We start from the raw sequence: 27,844 nt of genomic DNA on the forward strand, positions 1-27,844 counted from the left end.
CATTTGAAAGACTAGATGCCATATCGGTGGTTCGCACTAGGTCCGAAAAGGCTAAAGCCTCTAACGAAGCCCCATTAGAAAGAAAAAAAAAAATACCATAACGGATCCTAAGATAGCTTATTTTACCAATTCGTTTTGCAAAAAAATAATAACGATTAAAAAAACCGGCAATACGCATTTTTTTTTTTTTTTTTTTTTAATGATTGCAACAAAGGAAGTCTCCATCCATCAAAGAGTTAATAGTTTGTTCAAGTTTTTAAATGATGGTTAGAAATGATAATTAGAAAACGGATAAAATTAGAAACTTCATTCAATTTCGTATAATCAAAAGAATGTTATAAAGTAGATAAATAAAGAACTAAATAACAAATAAATACCTTTGTGCTGAAACTTGGATTACTGATTATTTGAAATAAAGAACTAGTTCAAGCTTTTTAAATGAAACCTTGCTAATATTTTCGTCGAGAGGGTGGTTGAATTTTGCCAGAAATCTTGTTCAAATCGGACAGGGTGGCGGAATTACGTTATATTGCATTCATAGTTATACATTCGACTCGATAGATATAGATTTCTTTATTTTTTTCAAATAAAATGACTTGTACATATTTTGTTGAAATATATTACAAAGCTTTAATATTTTATTAAACTATTACCTGCGTTTTCCAAGTAATCCATAGAACAGTTTTCGTTTTCCGATTTCCTTTTATTGTGAACTTTTTATTAATAGGAATTATATCACTCATTTTCAAAGCATCAGAACAGAGGAAGCTTATGTGATGGAATTTTTCTATCCATGTATGAAAACTTAGTATGGGAAAACTTTTAGTTTAATGTTAATTTTATAAACTGACTAATTTTTTTGCCACTTAATGTAAAATTTTTGTTAAATAATTTTTTAATAAATGCTCTATCAATTTCAATTATTTAATTAATTTTAGTTAATTATCATATTTTAATAATTAGTTTTAATTGGATTTATTTTTTAACGTAAATATGAGCTACTAATTTTGCTTTAGCATGCCTCCTCTTTTGAAGTTCGTGAAACATTGGACCCCCCCCCCCTTAACAAAGTTCTAGCTACGTGCCTGCGAACGATCATGTGTTTGCTGTACGTAGAGTGAGCAAAATAAAAATGAATGTAAACGGAGTTCCAGTCATTATTTTCTCCTTTTGCAAAATATCAAAAAGTTAGCATATTCATACAAAGTTATGCAGTCGTCCCTCGCTACTTCGCGCTTCGACTTTCGCGACTTCACTACATCGCGTTTTTTTTTTTTTTTTTTTTTTCAAATATAGTATTTAGCTTTTTTTATGCACTTGTGTAAACTGTTTCCTACATAAGAATAACAAAGTATGTCTTTTAAGTAAGGTAAGCTCTTCTGAGGGCTGTAGCTGTACTAATTGAGGGAGTGGAGGTATAAAAGCGTCGAAGAAAGAGTTGGGAATCGCTATCTCATTTTAATTGTTCAACCCTAACTGAAAAGTATAAATCACTGCATTATTACATCTGTAATTGTAAATGGTGTTCAAGAATGTACTAGATTTTTAAGTTGTATACGTAAAATGAGGATAATTGTAGAGGAAGAACGGGGATACATACGATCACTAACTGGCAATTAATTCATCATCGAACAAGTTGAGCTATTTTCAGATTAGTAGTAGTGTGTAAGAACTGCATGTGTGTTTGTGTGTGTAGTTTATTTCTCAATAATTAACAATGTGATACCTATTACGTCTAACATATCTCATTTTTTCATATTTTGCGCTATTTTTTAAATGATGCAAATGTAATGATGGCTACGTTTCATGTCTAGGGGACTTTACCTATGTTTAAAAACCTGTTTAAATTGTCTTAAGTAAGTTTTATGCGTTCCAATTAGGAAAATATACGGTTTATAAATATAGAATCCTACTTCGCGGAAATTCAGTTATCTCGGTAAAGTCTGGAACGAATTAACCGCGATAAACGAGGGTTGACTGTACATCTAACTTTTTTTTTTACATTTCCGTCAATTAAAGCTTTGAAATTACGAAACATTGAAAATGCTGACTTAAACCGATTTTGCTGACTGGGTGAAATTGCTGGGATTGTGAGACACCCCCCTCGGCGACGGTCCTGCATTAATACGAGGCGTATTTTTAAAGTAAGTTCCGTTTTGATATAAAAAAAGAACGAGTACAGATGGAGCAAAGAATTTATTGCACAAAAATCTACCATCCTTACGCTATTTTTTGACATTGCTCCCGTGATTTTCCAAACATTTGTCATAGCGTGGTACAGGTTTTTGTATACCTATTCATAGAAAATTGCCGCCTGTGTAGTCAGCCATGGGATAACATGTTCTCTGAGCTCATTATTGCTGTTGTGCCACAGACCACCTTGGAAAGACTTTAGATGCCGAAACAAATGAAAGATGCTGCGAGCGAGGTGAGGGCAGACCAGAGAATGTTTAAAAACGCCCCAGCCAAAGCCCTGTAAGAGTCCTCATGGTTGACTAAACGGGCGGTAACTTTGTACGAATAGGTATACAAAAACCTGTACCACGCTATGACAAATGCTTGGAAAATCACGGGAGCAATGTCGAAAAATAGCGTAAGGGTGGTAGATTTTTGTGCACTAAATTACTTAGCTCTATCTGTACTCGTTCCTTTTTTATATAAAAACGGAACTTACTTTAAAAACACGCCTCGTATATACGTAACTTTAAAAAGCAATGCTATTGTAAACATAGTTTAAAGCCTCTGGCGACTTCAGGATTTGCAAAATATATAAAATTAAGGATTTTTTTTTTTCTGGATTTAATATTTTCATTTTTCTGCAGTGCAATATTAAATTACTCTATTTTTTTTTTTTAACTTTAGCTTCAGCTAAGCCCCATGTGTGAATACCTTAATCTGAGTATGTGGTAACAATAGTAAATTACTTGTTACTATGTAACAAGTAACTACTATGTAACGAGTAAGTTACTTGTTACTATGTAACAAGTTAACTTATTCTAGCCATCAGTTTTTCACTGTAATTGAAATGGTTTTGCCAACTTACTTTTCCTGGCGATTTTACATGTTGCACATGGCAGATAGTTACAATTTTGTATGTGTCAAAACTGCCTTATGTGCGACACTTTTGATACCAGCAGTTGATCAGTGTTGGAATTATCTAGCTTCTAGTACCTTCAGTTCTACGATTTGTCCTCTGCCTACCGTGGATGCCAGCTCTAGCTCAGGAGTTGGAGGTATGCTGGCTCATCAATTTTATTATGTGTCACAGCAGGAACTAGACTGCACAACATGTCAGTGTGGATAATAATCATTTATTGAGAGTTTCTACTTCAAGAGCATGCACGTTTTACTAAACATTTTGCTTCATTTAAGAAAAGAAAAAAAAATATTATGGAACATTTTTTTGGTTTATCAGGAAAATAAGTTTTGTTGATTATTTTCCTGGTGAAACTAATTACAACAGTAGTCTCCACTTAATATTCTTGTTATTTTAATATTATCAACCGCTTATTATCAAAATCACACAGTCCTGATTTTCTCTATTCATATGTACACCCAAACCTGTTTTTGTGCAATTTTCTTTTGTGCGGTGTATGAAAATTTCCACCATATTGGGACTCAATTGACAAAATTATTTACAAAACGGTCAAAGTTATCTTTAAAATGGACGAAGTTATCCTTAAAACAAATGATTTTTTATGCATTTTTTTTAATGCGGTCCCTATCCACCGCACAAAAACAGGTTTGGGTGTGTATCAAAATTACTGCTTTATATGATCATTACACAGCTTAATGTTATCAGTTTTTGAATAAGGGATAGGGTCAAGATTTTACAAAAAAGTAGACTACAACTTTTTTAAAAAAATGGCATAGAAAAATCTTTCTCAAATACGACATCTCAAGAGTTTGAGAAATGGACGGAAATTGATTATATGAGGCATGGAGAAGCAAAGGGACAAGCAGCACCTACTAGGGCTACTAATACTATCACTTACGCCAAGACAAAGGAGAGGTTCTAACACCATTTGTACTGGTTATCTCCAAATTTTTAATTTTGCCAAACATTCCTTCACTTCTCACTGTCTCATATTATCCCTGTTGCTTCCACATTAACATAATCAGAAGGCTGCCATGGTGTTGTAGAAAAACTGATGAGTCAGAAGAAGAATGCCTTCATGTTAAGTCATCTCTTACACATGCGGAAATGAGAAATACATTTAATAAAAGTGTTAAAACGTGGAGTACAACACCATTTCAATGACTTTTAAAGAAAATTGTTATGTGCAATTTCAAAATAGACAATTTAGACAATGACTATATTAAAAAATATATATTTTTTAAAAATTTTGATGGAAATATTGACAGTAACAAAAAAAAATCGTCTAATAAGTTTTATTTTGAAACTCAGTATGTGTAGCTTAAATTAGTAAATTTATCTAACTTCATGATTTGTTAATTGTTATCAAGATTATGTGTTTCAAAGTAATCACTCTGAGCTGAAATTAGTCTATATTCTTTAGTGCATGTTTGAACCTTGTTTTATTTTGTGCTATTTTTGAAATTTAATAGCAAATTGGGGATTTAGTTCAATATCATTTTAAAACTTGAGATTTTGAAATTTCTATGTAGATGTATAGAGTAATTCTTACTTTATCTAGTTTCATACTGATATGTTGAATTTCAGTTTGTTCACTTTCTGATTTCAATTTCCTTGGCAAATTTCCTGAATTTCAGCACAGAAAATGTTTAAATGCATTTAATCAAAAACAGCATTTTCTGTCATGTCTCAGCATTGAACTAAGGCAGCGATACATTATTAGTATTAGTCAATATATAAATGCATTTTCATGCGGTAAAACCCTAATGGATCATTAATATGGTTTTAATTAAACTCCGAAACAGAAAAGAAAAAAAGTGTAAAAATGAAACTCACTGAAAATCAAAACAATTAACTCATTCTTTGATTACCTCTTAAAAAAGGGTCTCTAGCAGACATGTGATCTACATTGGGCAACACTGGTTTAAAGTCAAAATCCAGATAATTCATGAAGATATCATAAACTACAGCAAATGATTTAGCTTGAACAATTATTGGGATTCCCTTTCAGATTATTCGTTTAGTATAACTGCAAGAAAATGTAGTACTGTTCCCACTGAGCTTTAAAATATGCATTAGTGGATCACATTCTGCCAAAAGGCTACAGATTGAACTCCGTTCTTCAGATTATTTACAGATTTTTTAAAGTTTCTCTTTTTCTTGGCTCGGCAAAGTCTCATAACTTTGTGTCTCAACCAAATTTTAAAAAAAAAGCCTTTTTTTTCTAAAATTTGCTGTTTTGATTTCTACCGTTTTGACAAATGAATGATACTAAATTGAACATCAAAGTTTTGCTAAATTTAAAGGCCTTTAAAAAACAAAACTACTGATGGGATTTGGTTTGTCTAGTAAATGAAGGGTAAGGTAATTTCAGCTTATTTTATAAAGGATTTCTTTTACATTAGAATAAGTGTATTAAACAAAAAATAAGTAAATGAAGAAAACACTTCCTAAGGGTATTGTTTATTTCGAACATTACACATTAAAACAGACAAGCTGCAATTCTTCCAGCTTCATAAAAAATGACAATCATAAAATGCAAAGTTCTTATGAACAAGTTGTTTTAAATAGACAATGATCTGCCGTGAAAGCCCACTGATAAAGCTTGGTTTTGGATTTTCAAGATGCGCTGCAAAATGTGTATTTTCAAATGAAATAAACATAAAATGTCGAGTTAAAAGAAATTTTTGCAATGATTATTTTACAAATACTAATAAATAGATTTTAAATGAACACTAAAAAAATAAAACTTAAATAATGAAACATGAATAATGTGGAATGCCAATGCATGTATTTCAATCAAAATGCTTTATTGAAAGAATGGCTTCGCTTTTTTTATGATATTCACAGGGTGAAATTTCCTTCTAGGGTGAAAATGGCGAGTATTATTCATTTGTAATGTACATGGTACAGTAGCAGCACCTAAAATCATTTAAATACATTGATCTTACTAGTAAGACCATAATGAAATATACTTCAGTAAAACACTTCAGTTACAATCAACAACTATGTTGCGATTTGCCTGGAGTTTTGGTCCTGATACATTTTTAATGTTTAAAATCATCGCACTCATTAAGCAGACAAATTTGATTCAGTACACCTCTCATTTTCAACAATATAAGAATCTTTCTATAAGTCTATATAAAATTCACACTTTAAAGCCCACAGGCATTTTAAACTCAAAATATAGGAAAGGTCTTGTGTACAACTTGATGATCTTTAAATACAATGATAGAACATTAAATACTCTGTGACAAATTCATTTTCAAATTTAACCTTTGTAGTAGCATTGATCACCATTGCATTTTGCACATGATATGCCAAGATGTTGCTCTTCACAAAGGGAGTATCTACACTGAGTATCATCGAACTAAGTGCTTTCATCCACCAGTTAGAAGAAAGACTGCATGGCACAAGGAGGAATAACATTATGGAATTGATTTTCAATCATGAGGCCTAGATAGTTGGGATAGGCACTGTGCTATTGTTCTTGCTGATTCAACAGGAGACATGGCAAGGTATGCTAATTCTGGTTCAAATCTCCTCACATACCTACAAATACAATATTTAAAAATTGAAAAACCATAGTGAAATAACACTTCAAATTAACAGTTCAAGTATTTCATATAAAAACTCTTTATATAATACCTATGACACCTACATTATTTTATTTAGCATTTAATTCATGTTTAATTGTTTAATTTTTCCATTTGCTTATAGCTAACAGGTTTCTACAAACAAATGGAATACACATGAATTCTGTATTCCATTTGTTTATAATCTGTATCAATTAGTAATTCCATTTAAAATAGAAAATGTTTTTTTAGACAAATTAAAACATATTGGATCAGAGAAAATATCAATAAATAAATAAGGAGCTCCAGTAAAAAAAATAATGCATATATTCAGTATAAGAACATCATGAGCAGATACCGTTACACGATACAAATTTTGAACTGAAATTCATGAATCAATTAACCACAGTCACAGATATTTTATAAATATACTAGCTGTGTTGCCCGGCTTTGTACAGTCTACTTTGAAAAAAAAATGCTTCAAATGATGCATGTTCAACAGTTTGCCCTAAATAATAGAAAAAAAAAAAAAACTAAAATTTCCCGTCAAAATAATGATTCTTAAATTTTGTTCACGACAAATCTAAAAGTCCCAAATAAATGAAACGTAACCCCCCATTAATACAACTAAAATCCTTGATTATCTTCTGTTGGCAGTAAAAAAGGAAAAAAAAAGGGCCAAAAAAAAATCAAGAGGGGAAAAGTTTACCTCTTTTTTGAATGGTTTTATTCACGCTAATTTAAACTCGGCTCGTTGGCAAGTGATAAATTTAAGATTAGATATGCATGTTCCATTAGGCTTAAAAATGCTCATAACTTTTTTTTCCAGTGATTTTAGCGTTAGTTTTTTTTTTTTTTTGGAAATTCGAAGGAAGGAAAACAACTTCAGGGATATTTTTCGCAAACCTTCGAATGGGACCTAAATTAAGAAAATTGGATAATTATTTCGAGTAGAAAGAGCCATTTAATGCTATTTTCGAGCACGCTTTGTGAAGTATACAGGGTAATGGTTCTCAGTTTCAATTTTCAATATTACTGTGTGACCAGAGTTTTCTATATCTTGACCACGAAAAGAAGGCGAATGACCTTGAAGCAAAAACATCATCTGTATCAATTGTAATAGGTTGTTAGTTATTATTTTGGAATAGATAGGATTAGTGACACCATGTCTCTTACTAGTCGGTACTTTCTGGCAGATTTTACCTATTACAAATGAAGTTTTGCTTCCAGGTCATCTGCCTTCTTTTCATGGTCAAGCTTTAACATGAATACTATCACGTACGTGCATTGAATTACTTATTTAATTGTGTCTAAAATTGCCAAATGATAAGGGTATCAAACATATTACATTTTTTTTAGTATAGCCTCCATGACATTTTCATGCACCCTCGTTTATAATGTGATGAAACTAATTCCATATTTATTTCAATAATTAGAAGAAGAAAACAGCCTGCTAGAATAGGATACGGTGAAAGATACCATCTACGACAGTTGTTGTTTAATGGAATATTTTATTTCAATTAAAATTACTGCAAGTTTCGGAAGTGGCAACACTTAATTTTTAAATTCACCTCTTATTCCGCAAGAAAATGATTCTTCTGCCCTTACATATAAAACTTGGTTTGAAGAAAAAAATTTCTGAACATGTGATAAAAATGGTAAAGGAATTTTTGTATTTGAAAAGTATTTTTCCCAAATTGGGGTGATGCCAAATTAAACGAGCTGATGTGTGCATCACATGACTTCCTTTTACGCCAATTTAATGATAATAGTGCCTTGGAGTAAGCAAAGAAACACTTTATGCAGATTCATTTCCCAATAATGAAAATATATTTAATGTGATTCAATGGTTAACTCTCTTAATATTCCCAATAGTGGCCAAAATGAAACTAAATTTTAAAAAAAAAATCAATTTATTTAAAAAACTTTAAATAAAGCCACTGGCTTCAAAAAATTTTTTTCATTAGTTAAGAAGAGACTAACTGCAAAATACTTCAAAAACTACAAAATATATCAACAAAAATTCCTCAGGTTAATTTCCAAGAGGGCCGGTAGGAGGTGCCTTCTTAAAACCTGGCTTTTAAAAATAAAATTTAATTAAATCAACAAGGACAAACTACAAAACACCTTTAAAAAACTACAAATACATCACCAAAAATATTAATCTCATGTTAATGTATATGAGCACTGTCAGGGGCTGCAAAGCGGTGCAGTCTCACCCTGTGGATTTTAGAAATAAAATTAAATTATTTGTAAAAATTAATATTAAAATCTTTTTAACATTAAATTCTCTCTTAATTTTTTTTAGTTATTTAAAATAAAGTAAAGCAAAATTTCAATAAATAAATCTAGACTAATAATATAAAGCTGAAGAGTTTGTTTGAACCCGCTAATCTCAGAAACTGGTTCTAATGGAAAATTTCGTTTTGTGTTGAATAGTCCATTTATTGCAGAAGGCTACAGGCTATGTAACACCATGCTATGATTAATATGAATGGAGCTGCAATAAATTGAAATTAAATCAATAATAATTATGATGCATTTTTTGTTGCATCAACAGCTCGAGCTTTTGTTGCCCAAAAAGCTAATTCGGTAAAGCACCTGGCTAGCAACCCTAGGGTCTCAGGTTCAAACCCGAGCATTTATTACCCAGCTCACTTAGAAATTAATTTATAAATCAATGGTTTTCAATTATTCTTTTATTGAATTTTTCCCCCGATTTTCTTATTTAACAGAAAACATTGATGTGGATAAGGGTGTGTGTAACTTTTCACTATTTATATATATCATATATATACACTATATGACCAAAAGTATTAGGACACTTTCAAAAATTCACATTTTTATGTATTTTTGCCGAAATAAGATACCAATTGCTCTGTGATTTTTTTCACATATAAGGTATACTCCAGCTATCATTTTCCCATAAAAATTGAATCTACTATTCATTTAGGGGACCAGCAACAAATTGTGAAAAAAATAAGTTTTTTTTATAATCCTTCATTGTAAATAGCTGGGAATAAGCTGTAAATTTTAGAAATAAGTTAACAAACTATGTACAATTTATATATTTTTATATTTTCGCGAAAGTATCTCTAATACCCACGCAGATATAAGCATTTCTTTCAAAAATACTAATTTTAGTTAAAGGTTTTTGGCTCATACATGCAGAGTTTTTCGTTAAACCTTACCAAACTTTCAGAATATTTAATAGCATACAAGAGAAACATAATAATAAAATTTGAAATTAAAAGATTAAAAATTTAATGAAATATGAACGTTTAAAGCAATTAAATTTTCACTGTGCATGCGCGAAAGATAGCAATTTATAACCTTCATAATCCGAAACGAGGATAGATCCTGCAACTCATAATAAAATTCCAGCTGGATTTCTTTAAAATAAAAAAAAAGTTATCAGTGATCTAAGTAGCCAAATTCCAATGATTCTTGGGTAGGCCACGAATCGTAAGGGATCATTCTCAAACAATCCATTTTTATCATGAATCACTCTGCACGATAAAATCGATGACCAGTTGTCAGTTTCTATAATTTTTGAGCATTTTTGGCTGAAAATTATGACTTCCCATGACCATTTTCAATCACATCCACATACTCGAAATCCATGACTTTCCATGATTTCCCCCGACTTTCGAGGTTCGTGAACACCCTGAACATAGTTCAGTCAATTCTTTATATTGTTATGATGCAATTTCTAGTTTCATAATAAAATATATTAAACATAAATCCAGAATATTATAAAGATTAATTAAAGTCATTCATCAAAATTAGATTAACCTTTTTATAGAAAGATGATAATATCTATTGAAAAAGAACATATCTTGACTACTTAAAAAAATTATTTAGCATTTACATAATATAAATAAGAGCCCAAAAAGTACTTACGTCCTTGCCAGGGAACTGTGAGTCACTAAATTCCTTAAAATGAGGGCACTTGTTAAACGAATGCTTTTAGTCAAAGCACTTTCTTTCTCTTCCTGTAATGGAGAAAAGAATGAATAAATACAAGACAACACATACAGTATTAGTGTTAATTTAAGAAGCACTACAAGATATTACTATGAAACACCTACCACTCATATGCAGAAAGTTATCCAGCTTTTTCCACGCCAGGAAAAACCGCCGCGGGATAAAATATCATTTTGTTCGTTTTTTTTTTTTTTCAGTACATAAAAATTTCTTAATTAAAAATGCTGAACAAGCTTTTTACGGCGAGATGTTTATAAAAAATGAATTATGTAGGGAAAAAGGGGGCACATATGAATAATTTTTTAAATTTATTAATTTCATAAAAAATATTATCTATTTCTCAGAGCGAAAGTATCCCAATGATAGACTAGTCTTTTCTGCGTGCCATGGAATTTTTGCAGATTTTTGAAAAAATTATTTCTTTACTTCATGGAATTAAAAAAAAATGTCTTCAATTGTTCACATGTGCCCCTATAGGGGGACACATGTAAACAAGCCTGGGGCACATATGAACACAATTGAAAAATATAGAACAAACATCACATTTCAACGAAAAACTCTTTAATATAAAACATAAACGTTAGGGTGGTCCAAAAACCTTTTTACCAGCTAGAGTCCAGGGCACCCCCTTCCTTTTTTTTAGACTTACTAAAAGTATTATGCTGTAAAAGTTTTAGCTTCTTACTCAAATTTTAAGAGGGTGCTCAATGACCCCTTAATTTAACATTAGTCATAGCATAGAAAATGTCACAAATTTAGAAACATTTCATTTCCAAAGCTGTTGTTTTTATAAATACTTATTTTTTTGCAATGTAAATGCATACTGTTTGTGTATATTACAATATTTAGCATTGTTTTTTCAATTCAATGTATTTTTTTAATCCCCATCCCCATGTTTGGGGAAGGGGGTTGAGCACCCTCTTTCAGTCGAGATAGGAGACTAAAATTCTTCCACCTGTTATCTAGGAGAAACTTTTTTTTACATGTATTTTTGAACCACCCTCATATACGTATATACCAATTGCATTGAAGGTAACCCACATTTTATCAGTTTGAATTGTATGGTAACTCTCAAAAAGGAAATATTTTTTTCTGAACTATTTAACTCTGTACAATGTCAAGTTTTAAAGTTTCGTAGCATGTTCTAATCGCTGGATCAACAAATAAAAATATTATAAGCCTAAACAATTATAGAATATTTTATTATTTTGAGTTGATTCTTGTTATATAGTGCGTTTAAGCTTCACACAGAGTATGATAATTATTTTAAAATTATTTTAAACTTCAGTTTTCTGTTAAAGAGAAATATTTTGTCTTTTTTCTTCTTGCAAATACTATATAACACTAAATTGTTGGCCAACTTTTTAGTAACAAAAGAATTTAAAAATTTAAAAAAATAATAATAATTAACAATAACATAACAGTAATTAAAAATAAATTTACAAACTGATAGCAGCAAAATAAAAATTATAAACAACCAATCCGGGACAAAATATTAGTTTGTCAACTTTTTTCAGTACATAAAAATTTCTTAATTAAAAATGCTTCACAAGCTTTTTATGGTAAGATGTTTATAAAAAATGAATTGCAGGGGAAAGGGGGGCACATGTGAAATTCATTCTTTTCATTTCTTAATTTCTCAAAAAGTATTATCAATTTTTCAGAGCAAATGTGTCCTATTTTTGAATATTCTTTATTTATTTATTTATTTATTTATTTATTTTGAGCCCAGGAATTTCAGATTTAAAAAAAAAATATTTCTTCACTTTATGTAATTTTAAAAAAATGTTTTCAATTGTTTACATGTGTCCCCATGGGGGGGGGGACACATGTGAACAAGCATGGGCACATATTAACACTATTGAAAAATGCAAAACAAGTATCATATTTCAACAGAAAACTCCTTAATATGAAACAGACTTAGTACCCTTGGGTACCCCCTGTGGTACCCTTAGTTGATTTAAAAGAACAATAGAGTCCCGAAAATCTGAGGTAATTGTGGTTAACATCACCTTAGACTACTGACAACTTGGATTGTTAAGAAAATTCTTAGCAATTACAATTTTACACTGCTTGGATGACAAAAGGAAGTACAAATCTTTTACATCCAAGGTACTGTCCTTCCTTAAGTACTGTCCAAAGTACAGGAAAAAAATTTTTCCACAAATTTCAATCACCTAGGAATCCATTTCAAAGGTGTTCCGAGATATGTCTATATATTTATGTAAGTAAAAATGTATGAGCAACCAAAAAATTCAATTTATTCTGACACCAAGTTCATTTTGATTAGTTTTGTCGTGAAATATTTTGCCTCTATTCAAATGCATATTTTATGCGACTTAACGATTACTGGTGACACAGCCCTCGTAAGCAGTTAATGAAGTTTTATAAAAGTGAAAGCCTTTGATTTACAGATAATAGAAAGAATCTTTAACTGTTAAAAATGTTTTTCCTTTAATAGATATACAATAGGGCATCCCCCCTCCCAAAAAAAATTAAAGCCCATTTTTCAAGTTGCACACCCTCTTGTTTTTTCTTTTATGTCAAATCAATTATAAAAAAGGTTCATATAATTTGAAGAATAGCAACCTGTGCTGACTTGCATCTGAAAGTATGAACCAGTACTGTGATTAGGTTGAATCAGAAAAAAGCTATTTTTGGAAGTTTTTAATTTTATGTTGATAAAACGTTGCCCCAATAGCGCCACAAGTACCAAAGAAGTATTTATAAAAATTTTAAAATATTTAGGTGCCTATCAGGAGACCTAAAATTTATAATTTTCCCCTCAAAAATGATTTTTTTTCTATTTACCTTCAAAAAAAATTATATATAAATTTAAATAAAATCTCAAGTTTAAAAATTAATAGCAAACACATCTTCAGATTAACATTTGCAAATGAATAAGAAAATAATATATTTAAAAATAAAAATAATAACTTATAAACTTGAAATAAATACATATCTTTGAGTACTATGTGGGAGAATTCGACATTGTATGAGAGCAAAAACTTCTATTTAAGGCTAATTACCTACAGGATATCTGCTACATTTTGAGATTTGAAATCCATGACTCAGGGGATGACATTTTCCCTCCCCCCCCCCCCAAAAAAAAAACATTAATTTTTCATAAGGATATCTAAATTAGGGTTTTGTGAGAATTAAATTGCAACCATCTGATCTATTCTTTGAACAATTTCAAAACATTCAAATCAAAGTGAAATGTAACTAACTCAGCTACTATTATAACTAAAAAACAATTTAAGCAAACGTAACTAGTAAAAGTGATACACATAAAACAAACAAGCGAACAAAGACCGGACTAGTTCCCTTGTTCCAACTGATGAATTTAATAAACAAAATTCTACACATGAAGAGATAGGTTTTTGTATTCTTCTTATTTGATGTGGTGAAATATTTTTAGCTACCAGTGTAAAGATATACTCAGTTTTTTGTAAGGTATCCTGCATTCAGCTCTGTTATGGCTATTCCAGACTAATAAGCCAAAAACAGGGGTAAAATTGTTGTCTTTGGAAGCTGAAATGAGCTCTTCTTTTTGCAATATAAATCACTATTCACATGTGCAGCTACTGAAAAACATAGCAATCTTGCAAATAATTATTGAAATATTCTTGAATGCGTATTAGTAAGAGGTGAGAATTTACAACAAAATTATAGATTCATTAAGTTTGAACACAATGACTTTTTGAGAATGATGATTAAGTACTTTACTCAGAGTAAAACATTTTGATGAAGAAAAAAAAAAGAATGGATTTTAATCTGATTTAGGGTTTAAAAAAAAGAAAGAAATTAATTTACTTACAGAAAGTTCTTTAGGATTGATATACTGAAGAGCATGCCGCCTAATTGCCAAAAGAGCAGCATCAGGGGCATATCCAGGATGTGGTGGAGGCATTTGTGGAGGTGCTATGGACGTTTTGCCTTGCTGAGATATTTGTTTCCTCCGCAAAGCTTGCGTATGCAGAACCCTTTCATTGCAATGCCAGTCCTACAAACACATAATCAAGCTTAAAAAACAATCCAGATTTTTTTTAAGTAAAAAAAAATATATTTTACAGCAGAAAATGATGGCATGTGAATGTATTTTTACTCTAGAAACACATCACATGTTTTGAAAGTAATTAAGGTTAAACTGTTCCAACAAATTTAGTAAAAAAGCCAATATCTAGGCAAAAACTTTTAAATGAAAATTTTATAAACTTTGCAAAGTTTTCAATTAGTTTGCACAGTACAAGGAATGTTTGAAATTAAGAGACCAGGTATGTAACGTTGGCACAAAGAGCTATTACCTAATATTTTAAAATAACAATGTACAGGTATGAGATTTCAAAAAGGGGGGGGGGAGTCCCCAAAAAAAGGATTTATTTTTAATGCAGTAAGTGTATTTTCGTTTTTTAGTTATGCTTGTAGTGTGTGGGGTAGGAATACTGCAAGCCAAAATATAAATATATATTTCAGATCTTAATTTAAAAAATCTTGTCTAAGTAACAAGTTTTGTAATGTATTTAGGTTATCTCATACTTAACAATAAACTCCAAATCAGAACCATTTAATAAAGACTCAACAGATTACAAATGTTTAAAATAGTATTTTAACTCAAATAGCACTGGATTGTAACAAGATCCAAAACAAACAACTGTTACAAATCTTTTTTATTATTAAGAAAAAATAGAATTCATTTTGACCATTTTCACTATGTCATACCTGGCAATCATCTCTTCTATTAATATGGTATATTCGACTTTTAAAGAGTTTTCATTTTCATTCATATTGTGGCCCACTTTTTATAACTATCTGAAACTTAGCAGTAACCACTCTATTTCAAAGCAAAGAAGTATGAGCAATCCAAAAAAAAAAAGATAAAAAGCAGAAAACCATGGAAGAATTTTGTGTGTGAATGTAGAACACTCAACACATTATGTACACTATGTCAGAGTGTAGAAATGTTATTTTTTCTATTTTGGTTTTTCCCCAGTGAGGAAAAGTTGGGTACGGGAGGGTATGTTATGTTTGCAACATTGTTTGAAAAACAATTTTTTTTTTTGTTCTGTGCTGGTTAGGTATAAAAGTGTGCTGGTATAAATATGCTGGTTTACTCTTGGTTTGCTATACTAAGTTTTCAAAAAGGAAGTCATGGTGCACTACGTAAGTATACTAAACAAGAGAACAATTAAGGTATAAATCATGCATGGGTTTGTTTCCCAAGGTTTTGTAACAGTAAGTATATTAGACCAATACACTCATCAAAGTAGTCTATTCTCAATTGCAAAAGCATAATTCTGATAAGTTTGATTAAAACATATTTAGAAAAGAATTTTCTATAATGAGTTTTTAGCATAAATATAGTAGTGCACTTTCTAAATACAATTGCTTGCACCCTGAATACAACAAAACGATTAACAGTCAGTTTTCAAGTACTCAAATTGTTATTTTTTAAACAACTAACAACTTATTTTTTAAACTAATTAATCATGTACATAGTAAATATCATGCCACTATGTACCGTGTTGTATTGAAACCGTGTTATACGAGACTTAGAAATAATGTGAATCAAGGGATGTGTACTGTGTTATATCAAACCAAGTCTTAAGGTGCAAATTTTATAATGGCTGAAATTTCGGCTCAATCGAACATACAAACGAAAACTGGCAACCAAAACACACAATGAGCCACTAATTCAAAATTAAAGTTGTTATAAACAATACAATTTAATTTTATATACCTCAAATTAAAACTGTAATATCGAAACTGTGCTGTAATAATCTTTTTGGTACTGTGCAATATTGAAACCATGTTATACGAGGGACACCTGTATATCATTTCTTGATCACATCACTCAAAAATTGCAGTTAATCTTAGTATCTTTTAGCAGGACTAGAAAAATCTTTACATGTCCTACCAGGCATGTTTGTCTAAAAGGTACATGTCCGAATAAACTTTTACATGCACAGGTTTTTTTCAATTGTATAATAATAAAAATATTTGAATTTGCTGTCTAGCATTAATCACACAAAAAATTAATTTCACAGCTTTATATCTGAATCAAGAACTATTTCAATATACAACATAAAAAAAGTTTAAACAAATAGTACATAATAAGTCATTAAAATTAAAAATACTTAATTTAAAAATTTTAATTATTACATGCCCAGCTGGGCATGTAAGGGTAAAAGATTCATGCCCAATCGGAATTTTTACATGCCCCGGACATTTTGGGCAATATAATTTTCAAGCCCTGCCTTTTAGGTTAATTCAAAAGTAGCCAATAAAATTTTATTTAAAAGCGAGAGAAGGAGAAATATTTAGAGGGTATTGAAAAGCTATTAGTATAAAGCTCTTTATCACCTGTTTCTTCTCTCAAATTTTAAACTTAAATTTGAAAATTTATTTCAGGTGAAACTTTTTGAAATTTAAAATCTATTCACCTATTCTCATTTAAAGGAAAAACAAACTTTGGCTTTAACATTAATGTGCAGGGTTTAGTTTTAGCATAAAAAGAGAATATCTTATATTTACCACAAATCTGCTCTAAATATTGTGAGTTTGTACACTCGACCTTAAAAACTATTTTGAACAAGTATATAGTGGGGGAAAAAAAGCTTTGAAAAATGCTTTAAACTAATGACTTGAACCAAACAAAGCTTTGAAAACTGCATGGTTTGAAAAGTTTCAAATGTCAAAAAATACACAAATCTATGCTTGCATAAGTTCAGCCTTATTTTGTTAACTATATTAATAAAATTAACTTTATAATTACTATTGTTTTTGGCAACAAGTACAAAGCAGTATTGTCGAAGATTATGACAGAGAAAGTAACTTATAGTCTTTATGAAATACTGATGTAGTACAATTAATAATTTGAAAAATTTCAACATTCATTTAAAAAATTTTCCACTTTCTTCCCAATGCTTGTTGGTTTTATACAAGTCATGATTTTTGAGTCTTTAATGTCCACAAAGTTGGCTATCTAATATAAGGATTTCAGCCTGATTCAGAGTCTATTTTGAGCAGCAGATTCAGCAAATAATGGCGTCAAATGCTGTGGTCAATTATTTTACAACTTAAATCAAATTTTTAAAAACAAATAAACTGCTAAAATAAATACGAATTATAAAATAATTTACAAGATTCAAAAGGATTGAAATTTCAAATACTGCTCACAATTTCCAACGAAGAACAAGCTTGATTGTTGGCAAAAGCACTTGAAAATGAAACTTTATATAGTGCTTTAAAACGTACAAACCATGTAAACTAAGTAGCTAATGATTATCTTGACATAATTAATATGCTTGAAACCAGTGGTTGGAAGTAACACGCTACAAGTAGCGGCGCTACTGTTTACTGACGCTATGTTTTTTAGTAGTTTGTAGTGTAGTGCATTACTTTTTTAAAAAAGTAGTGTAGTGAGTAGTTCAATACAAAAAAATATATTTTTGTAGCGATTTCAAGAAACTACTTTTAAATAAACTTTTTGAAAAATTCGAGGTTCAAACGAATTTGACTTAGCGTAAATTTTACAAAAGTGCGTCAGCGGATGTAAATGAGAAATAAGTTTCATAATAAAAATACGAGCCGACTTCAGGCATATCATTTAGTCCCCAAGCGTTCTGTTTGCCGCCATTATTTTTGTTTGCCATCGTTTTATTCCTACTTCGCCAATAATTGTATTGACTAGAGCTTGACTTAAAAGAGAAGTATGTGAACTAGCAATAACCATCAATTTAGTAACTCCTTTGTTTTTTCTAGCTGCCGAAGAATGTCCCTTGGATGAACGTTTTAGATTTCAAAGAGACTTGTTCCAATACTGTCAAAGCACTTGTTTACACAAAAACGAAGATATCAGTGATTTCGCGAGGTCAAATTTTGTGAATTTTATATGAACATACCAAAAGTAGAAAAATAAGAAATATTTTGTGAGGCTTAGATTTTCGTGATTAGGATGGGTAGGCGAAAATTGTGAAAATTAAAGTCCCGCGAAAATAAGTGCTTTTACAGTAATCACCAAATAAAGTAGCTACTGTAAATGTTAAAAAAGAGGATGATATTGAAGTGCCCTTGCCGGCTTACAATAAAAAAAAGCATTACATACTCTTATGTAAGGGTATGACAACGGACATTTGTGGGGAAAAAAAGAAATAATAGATCATTCTAAGTAATATTCCATCTTCAGATGAGCTAATTTATCTATCTAAACCTTTTCTCGTTTAATCCTCTTACGGTGCGTGTGTGTATTAGGGTGTCCCAAAAAAATCAAAAGTTGATTTTTCAAGTCGCACACCCTCTTATATTTTTCCTTTTATGTCAAAACAATTGTAAAAAAATGTTTTATGTAATTTGAACAACCACATCCAGTGCAGACTTCCCTCTGAAGGTGTGAACCAGCACTAGTAATGCTAGGCTAAATTAAAAAAAAATTTTTTTAGAAACTCAAAATTTCTGTTGATAAAAGGTTGCTCCTATGGTATCCCACACTTAGCCTAAAATTTATAATCTTCTTGAAAACATCTATTTATTTCGATACATATTTTTGAAAGGTAAATCTAAAACGAAATTTTCAAGCTGAAAAATATAAACAGAGTAAAGCAGATAACTACTCGTAGTGTTAAATACAAATTTTTGCTCTATTACAATATTTAAGTCTTATAGCACTTAAAGATATGGATTTTTTTCAAGGTTAAGTTAAATTTTTCGTTTTAATATATATTTTTTTTATTATTCATTTGCAAATGCTGATCTGAAAATAAGTCAGCTATTAATTTTTGAACTTGATATTTTATTTAAATTTATATGTAATTTTTTTAAAGATAAAGAGAAAATAATCAATTTTTGGAAGAAAATTATAAATTTTAGGCCAAATGTGGGATATGTAAATGTTTTTTTAATTTGAATAAATGTTTTTGTGGTACATGTGGGGAGTGGGATTTAGAGAGGGGCAACATTTATCAACGAAAATTTCGAGTTTTAAAAGTATGTTTTTTTTTTCCTAATAAATTGGCCAAGCATGGTTTACATTTTCAGATGCAAGTTGGCACGGATTGCCATTGTTCAAAATGAAACTTTTTTCACAATTGTTTTGACATAAGAGGAAATATATAAGAGGGTATGCGACTTGAAAAATCAACTTTAATTTTTTGTGGGACAGCCTAGTTAAGGGTGTATGCTTTCTATTTACTTGTTTTTTGAAAGGTAGCGAAGCAGCAACTTCTAGTTTGTAGTTGCTACATTAAAAAAAAGTAGTTGTAGCTAACTACATTTGCAAAAAAGTAGTTGTAGTTCGCTACAAAAAAAAATGTAGTTTTTCCAACCACTGCTTGAAATTATTCTCATTTGTATAGAGAGAAAATTTCATAATCTGCTTCTCATTTCAATTTTTCTCGACTCATTTCAATTTTGTAGTTCGCTGCAAAAAAAAAAAAAAAAAAAAGTGTTTTTTTTCCAACCACTGCTTGAAACTATTCCCATTTGTATAGAGAGAAAATTTTATAATCTGCTACTCATTTCAATTTTGTTTCCAAACTTGCTCATCAAACTCATTGATCTGATGAAATAACTCAAGAATATAATGCATAAATCAATAAATCATTTCATAATATTTTATTCCTACATTGTACTTAAGTGTCATAGTGTAGCTGTAAAAACTATAGTATGGTACAAAATTAATGTTTTTCATATGTTATGTCAATATACGATTCACACTAAATTGCTGCATTGTAACATATTTGGAAATAAGGAAACATAACTATACATTCTGAAACTAGAAACTAAACACACTGTTTGAATAAATAAAAGAATTCAATATTGCTTAGATGTGAAAATACACAAATTAATAAATGCAGTTTTATTAGAATAAAACAGATTCTAAAAAAGGTATTTCATTCCCTGAATGAAAGAAAAAAAAAACTGCTTTCTACATCCTGAAATTAATTTGAATCAAAATACAAAACTTTTTACAGCAGCCAATTCGTCACATAGTTGTCAAAAAATAGTTTATTTAATTTACTACAGTATGGGACCTCAAATTTGGAATGCTCGGGACTGTGAACTTTCCGTATTTTGAATTATGACTCAAAAAAATAGTGACAAATCTCTTGTTGTGTGGTATTTGTCATGTTTTCCCTGTTCTTTTATTTTTTGATCAATCTGAATGAAATTATATGTCATTATGCTAAAATAAAAGTTGGAAATAATTTGCAGCAGCATATAGTTTATGGATGTTGCTTTTTATTATTTGTGTTGATTGATGCAATAAATCAATCATATTTATACTAAAAATAGCTTTGTACATTTGTTCAGTAGGCTTTGTATTGGTACTTGTGGGAGGAAGAAATAATTATCACTAAATGAAAGGTTAAAAGATTGCTGTAAAATTACAGCAACACACTAATTTACGCATGGCACGTGGCATCAAAGAAACTTAGAAATAAGCTGAACAGAAAGTAGTTTTCAACAGGTAATAGCGGATCATTAACAATTTTGAACATTTAAAAAAGGGGGGGGGGGGGTGTATACGTAAGGAAAACAATTCCAGGTTTCTGGTCTCATGAATTTTGGAATACCAAAGTTTTTGGATCTCATACTGTAGTTACTATTAAATTTAATGATTGATTTAAACAAAACCCAGTAAAATCACCTGTAAATGAGTAAGTAATGAAAATCGCCTCCTTTTCATTGAGTCACAACCTTCCCATAAACAGATCATGTCATCATTGCACAAAGGGGCATGAATTTTACTTGCATGAAGAAACACAGAACCAGGATTAGCAAACTTCCTAAAAAAGAGAGAAAAAAATGAATGCAATGAACACAATGCATAAGCATTTATACACTTACAAGTTACCCTAATCAAATGTGAATTACCGACTGAAATAACTTTGCACATCTATAAAACACTTTAAAATATTGAATGCATTTTTTTTATCGGCAGCCACCTTTAATGGGGTGGAATTTACCTTTAAATATTGGATAATTAGGATATCAGAAGGTAATTCTTTCCTATAATATCTTCAATATGTTATTTTATTTTAAATTTTAATAGCAAAAATTCAAACAATGGTTGAAAATTTGAAACAAAAAACCCCAAACAAATTAAAGCTGACCTTTTTCAGGATTTTGCTGAAAATACTATTTATAGGGCTAAAGCATCCCTCGCAATCTTACCCCGTTGCGCGGCTGGTTGCTTATGAGCAATTCCATGTCAGATAAATCACCTTCTTGACCTCGTCATTTTCGATTTCAATAAAACTTGGCATTTAGTGCACATGTCGTCGTCTCAGAGCAACAGTAAGACGCCAAATCCCAGGAATAACACTATGATATCCTACTGTTGCTTTGAGGCAACAATATGACAAGATAAATAATACTACCAATTTGTAGATTTCTATTTTGGAAATTGTTTGAAATATAGGCTTGCAAAAAACTCAAAATGTGAGAAAAAAATGAAAAGTGTAATCTTACAAATCACTGCAACTTCTCTCTCCAAACTATTTGAGAATGAAAATTTAAAAATAGTAAAAAAAAATATTGTAAAGCTAAAAAATAGAGCTTTTTGTTGATATATAACATGAGCTTCTTATGATAGATTTAAGTTTCAGGGTCATTCACCATGACAGGGTAATATTGCAAAGGATGGTTAACTCCTATTCTCAGAAAAATCCTGAAACACGTCAACTTAAGTTTTATTTTTTCCAAATTTTCTATCATTATTTGAATTAGTGTACCCTCTAATATCCCAATTATCCAATATTTAGGGATAAATTTCATCCTATTAAAGGTTTTTGTTGCTGATTAAAAAAACACTGGTTCAATATTTTTCAGTGTTCTATCGATGTGCTAAGTTTTATTCCAATTGGTGATTCCCACTTGGGTAGGGTTACTTGTTAGTCATAACAGCTGCAGCTCATACAAATGTGACTAAGAGGATCTTAAAATGCTAGTGCTGGATCAAGGAAGGAGCAAGCTAGGGCCATAGCCCCAGTGCCAACTTTTGGTGGGCAGCAAATTCAGCCTATTTCGATGGTCTTTGCTGTTCAAATTTATGCATGTTAATTTACTAATCAAAGTTAGCTTCACAAAAATGGCTAGCATAATTGGAACTTCAAAAATATAACACATTAAAATTTGAACCTTAAACTGTTTTTTTAAATTGTTATTTTTACAAAAAAAAATCTTTTTAAATGGATAATTATTGCTATGCTTGAAACAAAATTTGCTGATGAAAAGAATTTTTGAACAGATTAATACAATTGTCATGCAAACACTATATTTTTGTAGCACATTAACTCATTTTAAACCATGTTTCATTTGAACAAGGAATATTGTCTAATACAAATTTAGCCACTTGCATGCAATTGGGCAGCAATAATTTAGCATCGGTCCTTTCTGTTTTGTCCTTTTTCTGATAATGTCCTGAATTGAACACCATAAGAAGCATATTTAACTAAAGTACAATGGCACTTTTTCCACCTCTTGCACTTTTAGTCCCACCCCTTGAAACTAATTGTGCTTGAAATAGAAATTTTATTGTTATACTTGAAATTTACTGGATTACTTTAATGTTCTTTCACCCTTTTTATTTTTAGTATTTACTTCATTTTTCTATATTACTTGACATTTTCATGACTATTTGTACGACATTTTTTCAACTTGTTAACATGATTAAAACATATCTGAGAAGACGTCAGTGTCCTAGTTCTTATGGCACTAATGTAAAAGGTATTGGTGTTTGTTATGCGAAATAAACTGACAAAAACTTTGTAACACACTTGCACACTGTTTTATACATTTCAGTGTCCAATTGTGTATAATTTTACACATTTTATTTTTCCTTAGGTTGGCTAGTTGTTCTTTATATTTTGTAGGGGGAAAAATCTAGCATAAAACTCTATTAATTCTCATCATGAAATATAGCATAGGGAAGAGTTATGAGTGATCTGATTCAAAAAAGGACTCGGCAATTAATGTGTCAAATGATCTTTAATTACAGTCGACAAAAACTTCAGTTTTTTTTTTGGAGTGAGTTTTTAATTCAATTGATTCTGAAACCCGACCACACATGGTTATATGCCTAAGAAGGTATAGATACCTGAATTATCCATTTTTACGATGTCCGAGTTAATTACAACGAGTTTTCTCGTGACGTCCGTATGTACGTATCTTGCATAACTAAAAAACAGTACGTCCTAAAAAGTTGAAATTTGGTACGTAGAATCCTAATGTGGCCTTAGTTGTGCACCTCTCCTTTTGGTTGCATTCGGATTTTCCAAAGGGGGTCTTTTACACCTTTTTTGGGGAAAATCATTGTTAATTTCAATGCAAACTCAAGTGGTGTTATAATTTGGCAAACATTTGGCGAGGCACTATTATCATTAAATTTGAGTAAAAGGAAGTCATGTGATACACTCATCAGCTCGTTTGGTCAAGTGGTCTGCCAAACACTGATCCCCCCACCCAGTGTAAGCAAATGTTTTGGTTGGGTAGTCAGCTGAACATGGAACCTCTAGTGCTTAGTACACTTGGTACTCATTTTTCAGTTCACTGAAAGAATGAAAGACCGAATCAATAATGCCCAACCAGTGAATCGAACCTAAGTCTACCGTGTGGAAAGACAAAGTGCTACCACTAAACCACAGGGATTTGACTGGGCATGCACAAAATATACAGCCTGAACAGAGCATTAACAAAATGTTTCAGAAGGGTGTATCACTGCTCCCACCAAAGAAATAGAAGTAAAGCATTTTAGTTACAAAACAAAACCAATGACAGTATTAATGTTAAAAAAAGCTTAATGTCTAGGAAGTAAGAGTTCCTAATTTTTGAAAAAGGCAGGGTAACATAATTGAGTCCTTAAAAGGATTATATGATCAGACCAAAAAACCTTACTTGGGAAGAAAGGCCAATCAAGTTTACAAATACAGTAAAACCTGTAAAGTTGACCACCTTTGTAAGTTGACCACCTGTCTATGTTGACCGCTTTTGTCAGGAACGGAATTAGTCCTATCTCATATAATGAGGGAAAACCTCTGTAACTTGACCACCTCTCTATCTTGACCACCTGTCTATCTTGACCACTAATGTACGCCAAATTTGGTTTGGAGTATTGTAAAAAACCCTTTGTAAGTTGACCACTTGGAATATTTTCTTAAACTTTCTTCAGCAAATTATTTTATTTTATTATCTATTTATTTATTTATTTATTTATTTATTTATTTATTTATTATTACTATTATTATTTTCCTTTTGATAGCTTTCTAAGAATGTTTTTAATGCTTTGATGACAGACTAGCATTTTAAACAGCAACATTTAAACAGCAGCATAAAGCTTATGCTACTCTTTATTCTCCAGACTTGATTTTCATTTGCTGTTCTATTTGAGATAGCTTTTTGTACTCTGTTCAATGAAAATAGGTGTCGGTAGAAAAGTTTAAAGTCTTTTCTTTCATTTGCAATATGTTGTGGCAACACAGGAATTGGGCTACAAAGAGCAGGCCCGGATCTATACATTTTGGGCCCCTCTGCTACAAAATATGTGGGGGCCCTCCCTAGTGTCTAGCAGTTTCTATTTGTAAAGTAAATAAGTCTTAGTACTAGTTTTTCTTTATTTTTTCTTCAATTTCTAGGGCCGTTAGCCCCTTTAATGACGCGAACCCCTCGCAATGCGGATACGCAGAGTCGAGCTTGTTGCTCTTTGTGCTATAAGTTTTACATAAAAAGGCTTCAAAAAGAAACTTGAAATTAATAAAAAGTATGAAATATTAAAATTAATTGAAATTGAAGAAAGCCAGAGAAAATTAGCTGGCACAATGGAATTTCTAAAACTACAGTGTCTAACATAATTAAAAACAAGGAAAAAATAACAAAATTATTTGAATAATATTTTTAATTATTTCACTTTCAATGATGTTAAACAATGAAAGTGAGTTGAACAAAAAGAGTAAGAGTGAATTACTCAAAAAATGAATACATGGTGCAAGAAAAGACAAAAAAAACATTACCGCCCTTTATAAGTTGACCACCTGTCTAAGTTGACCTCCAAAGTACTGCACCGCGAGTGGTCAACTTACACAGGTTTCACTGTATTACAACAAAATTGAGAAATGTAACCAGTGAATAGCAAAGACATCTGTAGAGCCAACCCTTCATGAAAACTTTTCTAGTTAAATTTATGCTTATGACTGCCGGGGTGACATTGTGATATGTAAAGTTTCTTGACTAGATTAAACAGTGTACGTTGTTACAGAGATAGGAACGATTGTGTCAAGTGCCAGGCGAGTGCTGCAATGTATTTGGTCATTACTTGTACTTCTAGGTAAACTGTCAGGGATGATATTGTTTTAGTCTAAACATCCTAGTTTTTTACCTGAAGAGAAAACCTGCAAACTTTGGAAATCATATCACAATACAATCAAGAAACAATTGAAAATTAAGAATATAACATAACTAATGCAAGAACAGATTTTTCAGATTTAAATTATACTATCATCATTTATGAAGATAATTTGTTCTCAGAAAAGTTCATTGAGAAACAGTGAAAAGTTGGTGGTTTACTGTTTCTGAAATAAAGCGATTGAAGAGAAGTTGGTACCATAGATCTTTAAAAGGGATAGATAGGCCTTTCTCCTACAGCGCAGCGTATTTCGCCCGGAGAAAGTGGGGTCATCATGATTCTGCCGAGAATCACGTGATCAAGGGACATCGTGTCTCCCTCTTCTCGGGCAGCAGTGATATAACAATGCGAAGCGTCGCTAAAAGTCTAGGATTGTCTGAAGATTTTTATTATACTTATGTGAGAAATCTCTATATGTGTGAATCTGAGATTTTCTAGCGAAAGAGGGTTTGATGAATTTTATTAAAAAATAAAGACATAGTGAGTAACAGAAATCTTTCTTTCTGTTAAAGGCAAAAAAAGTCCCCATGCTGAGTCGAAATTAAGAATATTTTAAGCAATTTACTATAGATACCGAGCATTATATTAAATTACTAAAAACAAGCTATGGAAAATTAGTTATAGTACGTCCGCGAAAAACTGGATTTTTAGGTTTCCTAATTTCTATGAAAAGTGTGCTGGGAACATATGAAAAGTATGTAGGTGCCGGAATTCCAGTTCTAAACTGCGTAATGACTTATAAGCTTACTCAGGATCACCTTGAAACTTTTTCCAGTAAGATCAGGTTGTGAGGGGGGATTCAACAATAATCGTCGGATAATTTCGAAGTGCAAAAAAAAAAAAAAAAAAAGATTATTCATTCGTATGGAAATTAAAGAGTCCAGTTCTTCAAATTGCGCTGATTTTGACAATCTTCAAATGATAAGATTAAATTTTAAGCATAACAAAAATGCTTTGAAAGAAAGCCTTTTCTTCCGATTCCTTTGACGACGATTTGGAAAATTCAGAAATCATCTCGATTAACATGACGCAGTATATTAATGATGTTTCTGACTACGCTGGATTTTTTGTCCGGCAAGTGCTGCTGTCCGGAACTGCGACGACTGCAACGCAGTCTTAACTACAACAAATCAAAAAATAGACCTAATAAAATTTAAGAATTTTGGGACACATTCAAGATGTGTCCCAAAATTATTATTGGGACACATCTTGAATGTGTCCCAATAATAATTATTGCAAGATGGCAGCCATCGACCACAAAAATATAATGTTACTCATGAGACCACAAGAGTTATGCGAAAAATTTCAAATTCCGTTTTTTCTAAGTTTAAATAAGCATATGTTGGAAACAGAAGCAGCAGATTTTCTCGTTAAAAAGTTTATAAAATTAATCGTTACTAAATATTTAAGCGTTAGAATGTATCGCGCAGTCAATTCAAACAATGAAAATAATTCACAAAGACCAATAAGTAGGAAAGTAACAAAATTAATATTGTTAAGGGACAATAATCACTAGTTTTCTTCACCCTCGAGTTTAAATTGTCAAAATTATCATAGTCTGTGGGACGAAAAAAAAAAGAAAAGAAAAATTGGGGAGGGGCGGAAGTCAAATGACCATTCATGTAGTTTATAATTGCAAATAATTTATTTTCTGAGTACTTAAGAAAAAACACTGAAGTTGCTTAAAAATTAGGAACAAACCAAAGTTATTGGTTTGGCTAATATAGTGTTGGTGCGAAATGCATGCGAATATTAGAATATTATTTAATTGAGTTGATATTCGAT

General features: G+C 30.9%; 1 protein-coding gene across 1 annotated transcript in view; it reads right to left on the reverse strand.

Moving 5' to 3' along the window:
- Nucleotides 1-5,557: 5,557 nt before the first annotated feature.
- The window catches only part of LOC129231371 (AT-rich interactive domain-containing protein 2-like), a 193,006-nt gene continuing 170,719 nt past the window's right edge, over nucleotides 5,558-27,844 (reverse strand). Inside the window, 4 exon segments of the mRNA XM_054865668.1 lie at nucleotides 5,558-6,649; nucleotides 10,576-10,667; nucleotides 14,480-14,665; nucleotides 21,308-21,446. Coding sequence (XP_054721643.1) covers nucleotides 6,541-6,649; nucleotides 10,576-10,667; nucleotides 14,480-14,665; nucleotides 21,308-21,446 — 526 coding nt within the window. The 3' untranslated portion in view covers nucleotides 5,558-6,540.

The sequence above is a fragment of the Uloborus diversus genome, chromosome 10, assembly GCF_026930045.1.
Source record: "Uloborus diversus isolate 005 chromosome 10, Udiv.v.3.1, whole genome shotgun sequence".
Lineage (NCBI taxonomy): Eukaryota > Metazoa > Arthropoda > Arachnida > Araneae > Uloboridae > Uloborus > Uloborus diversus.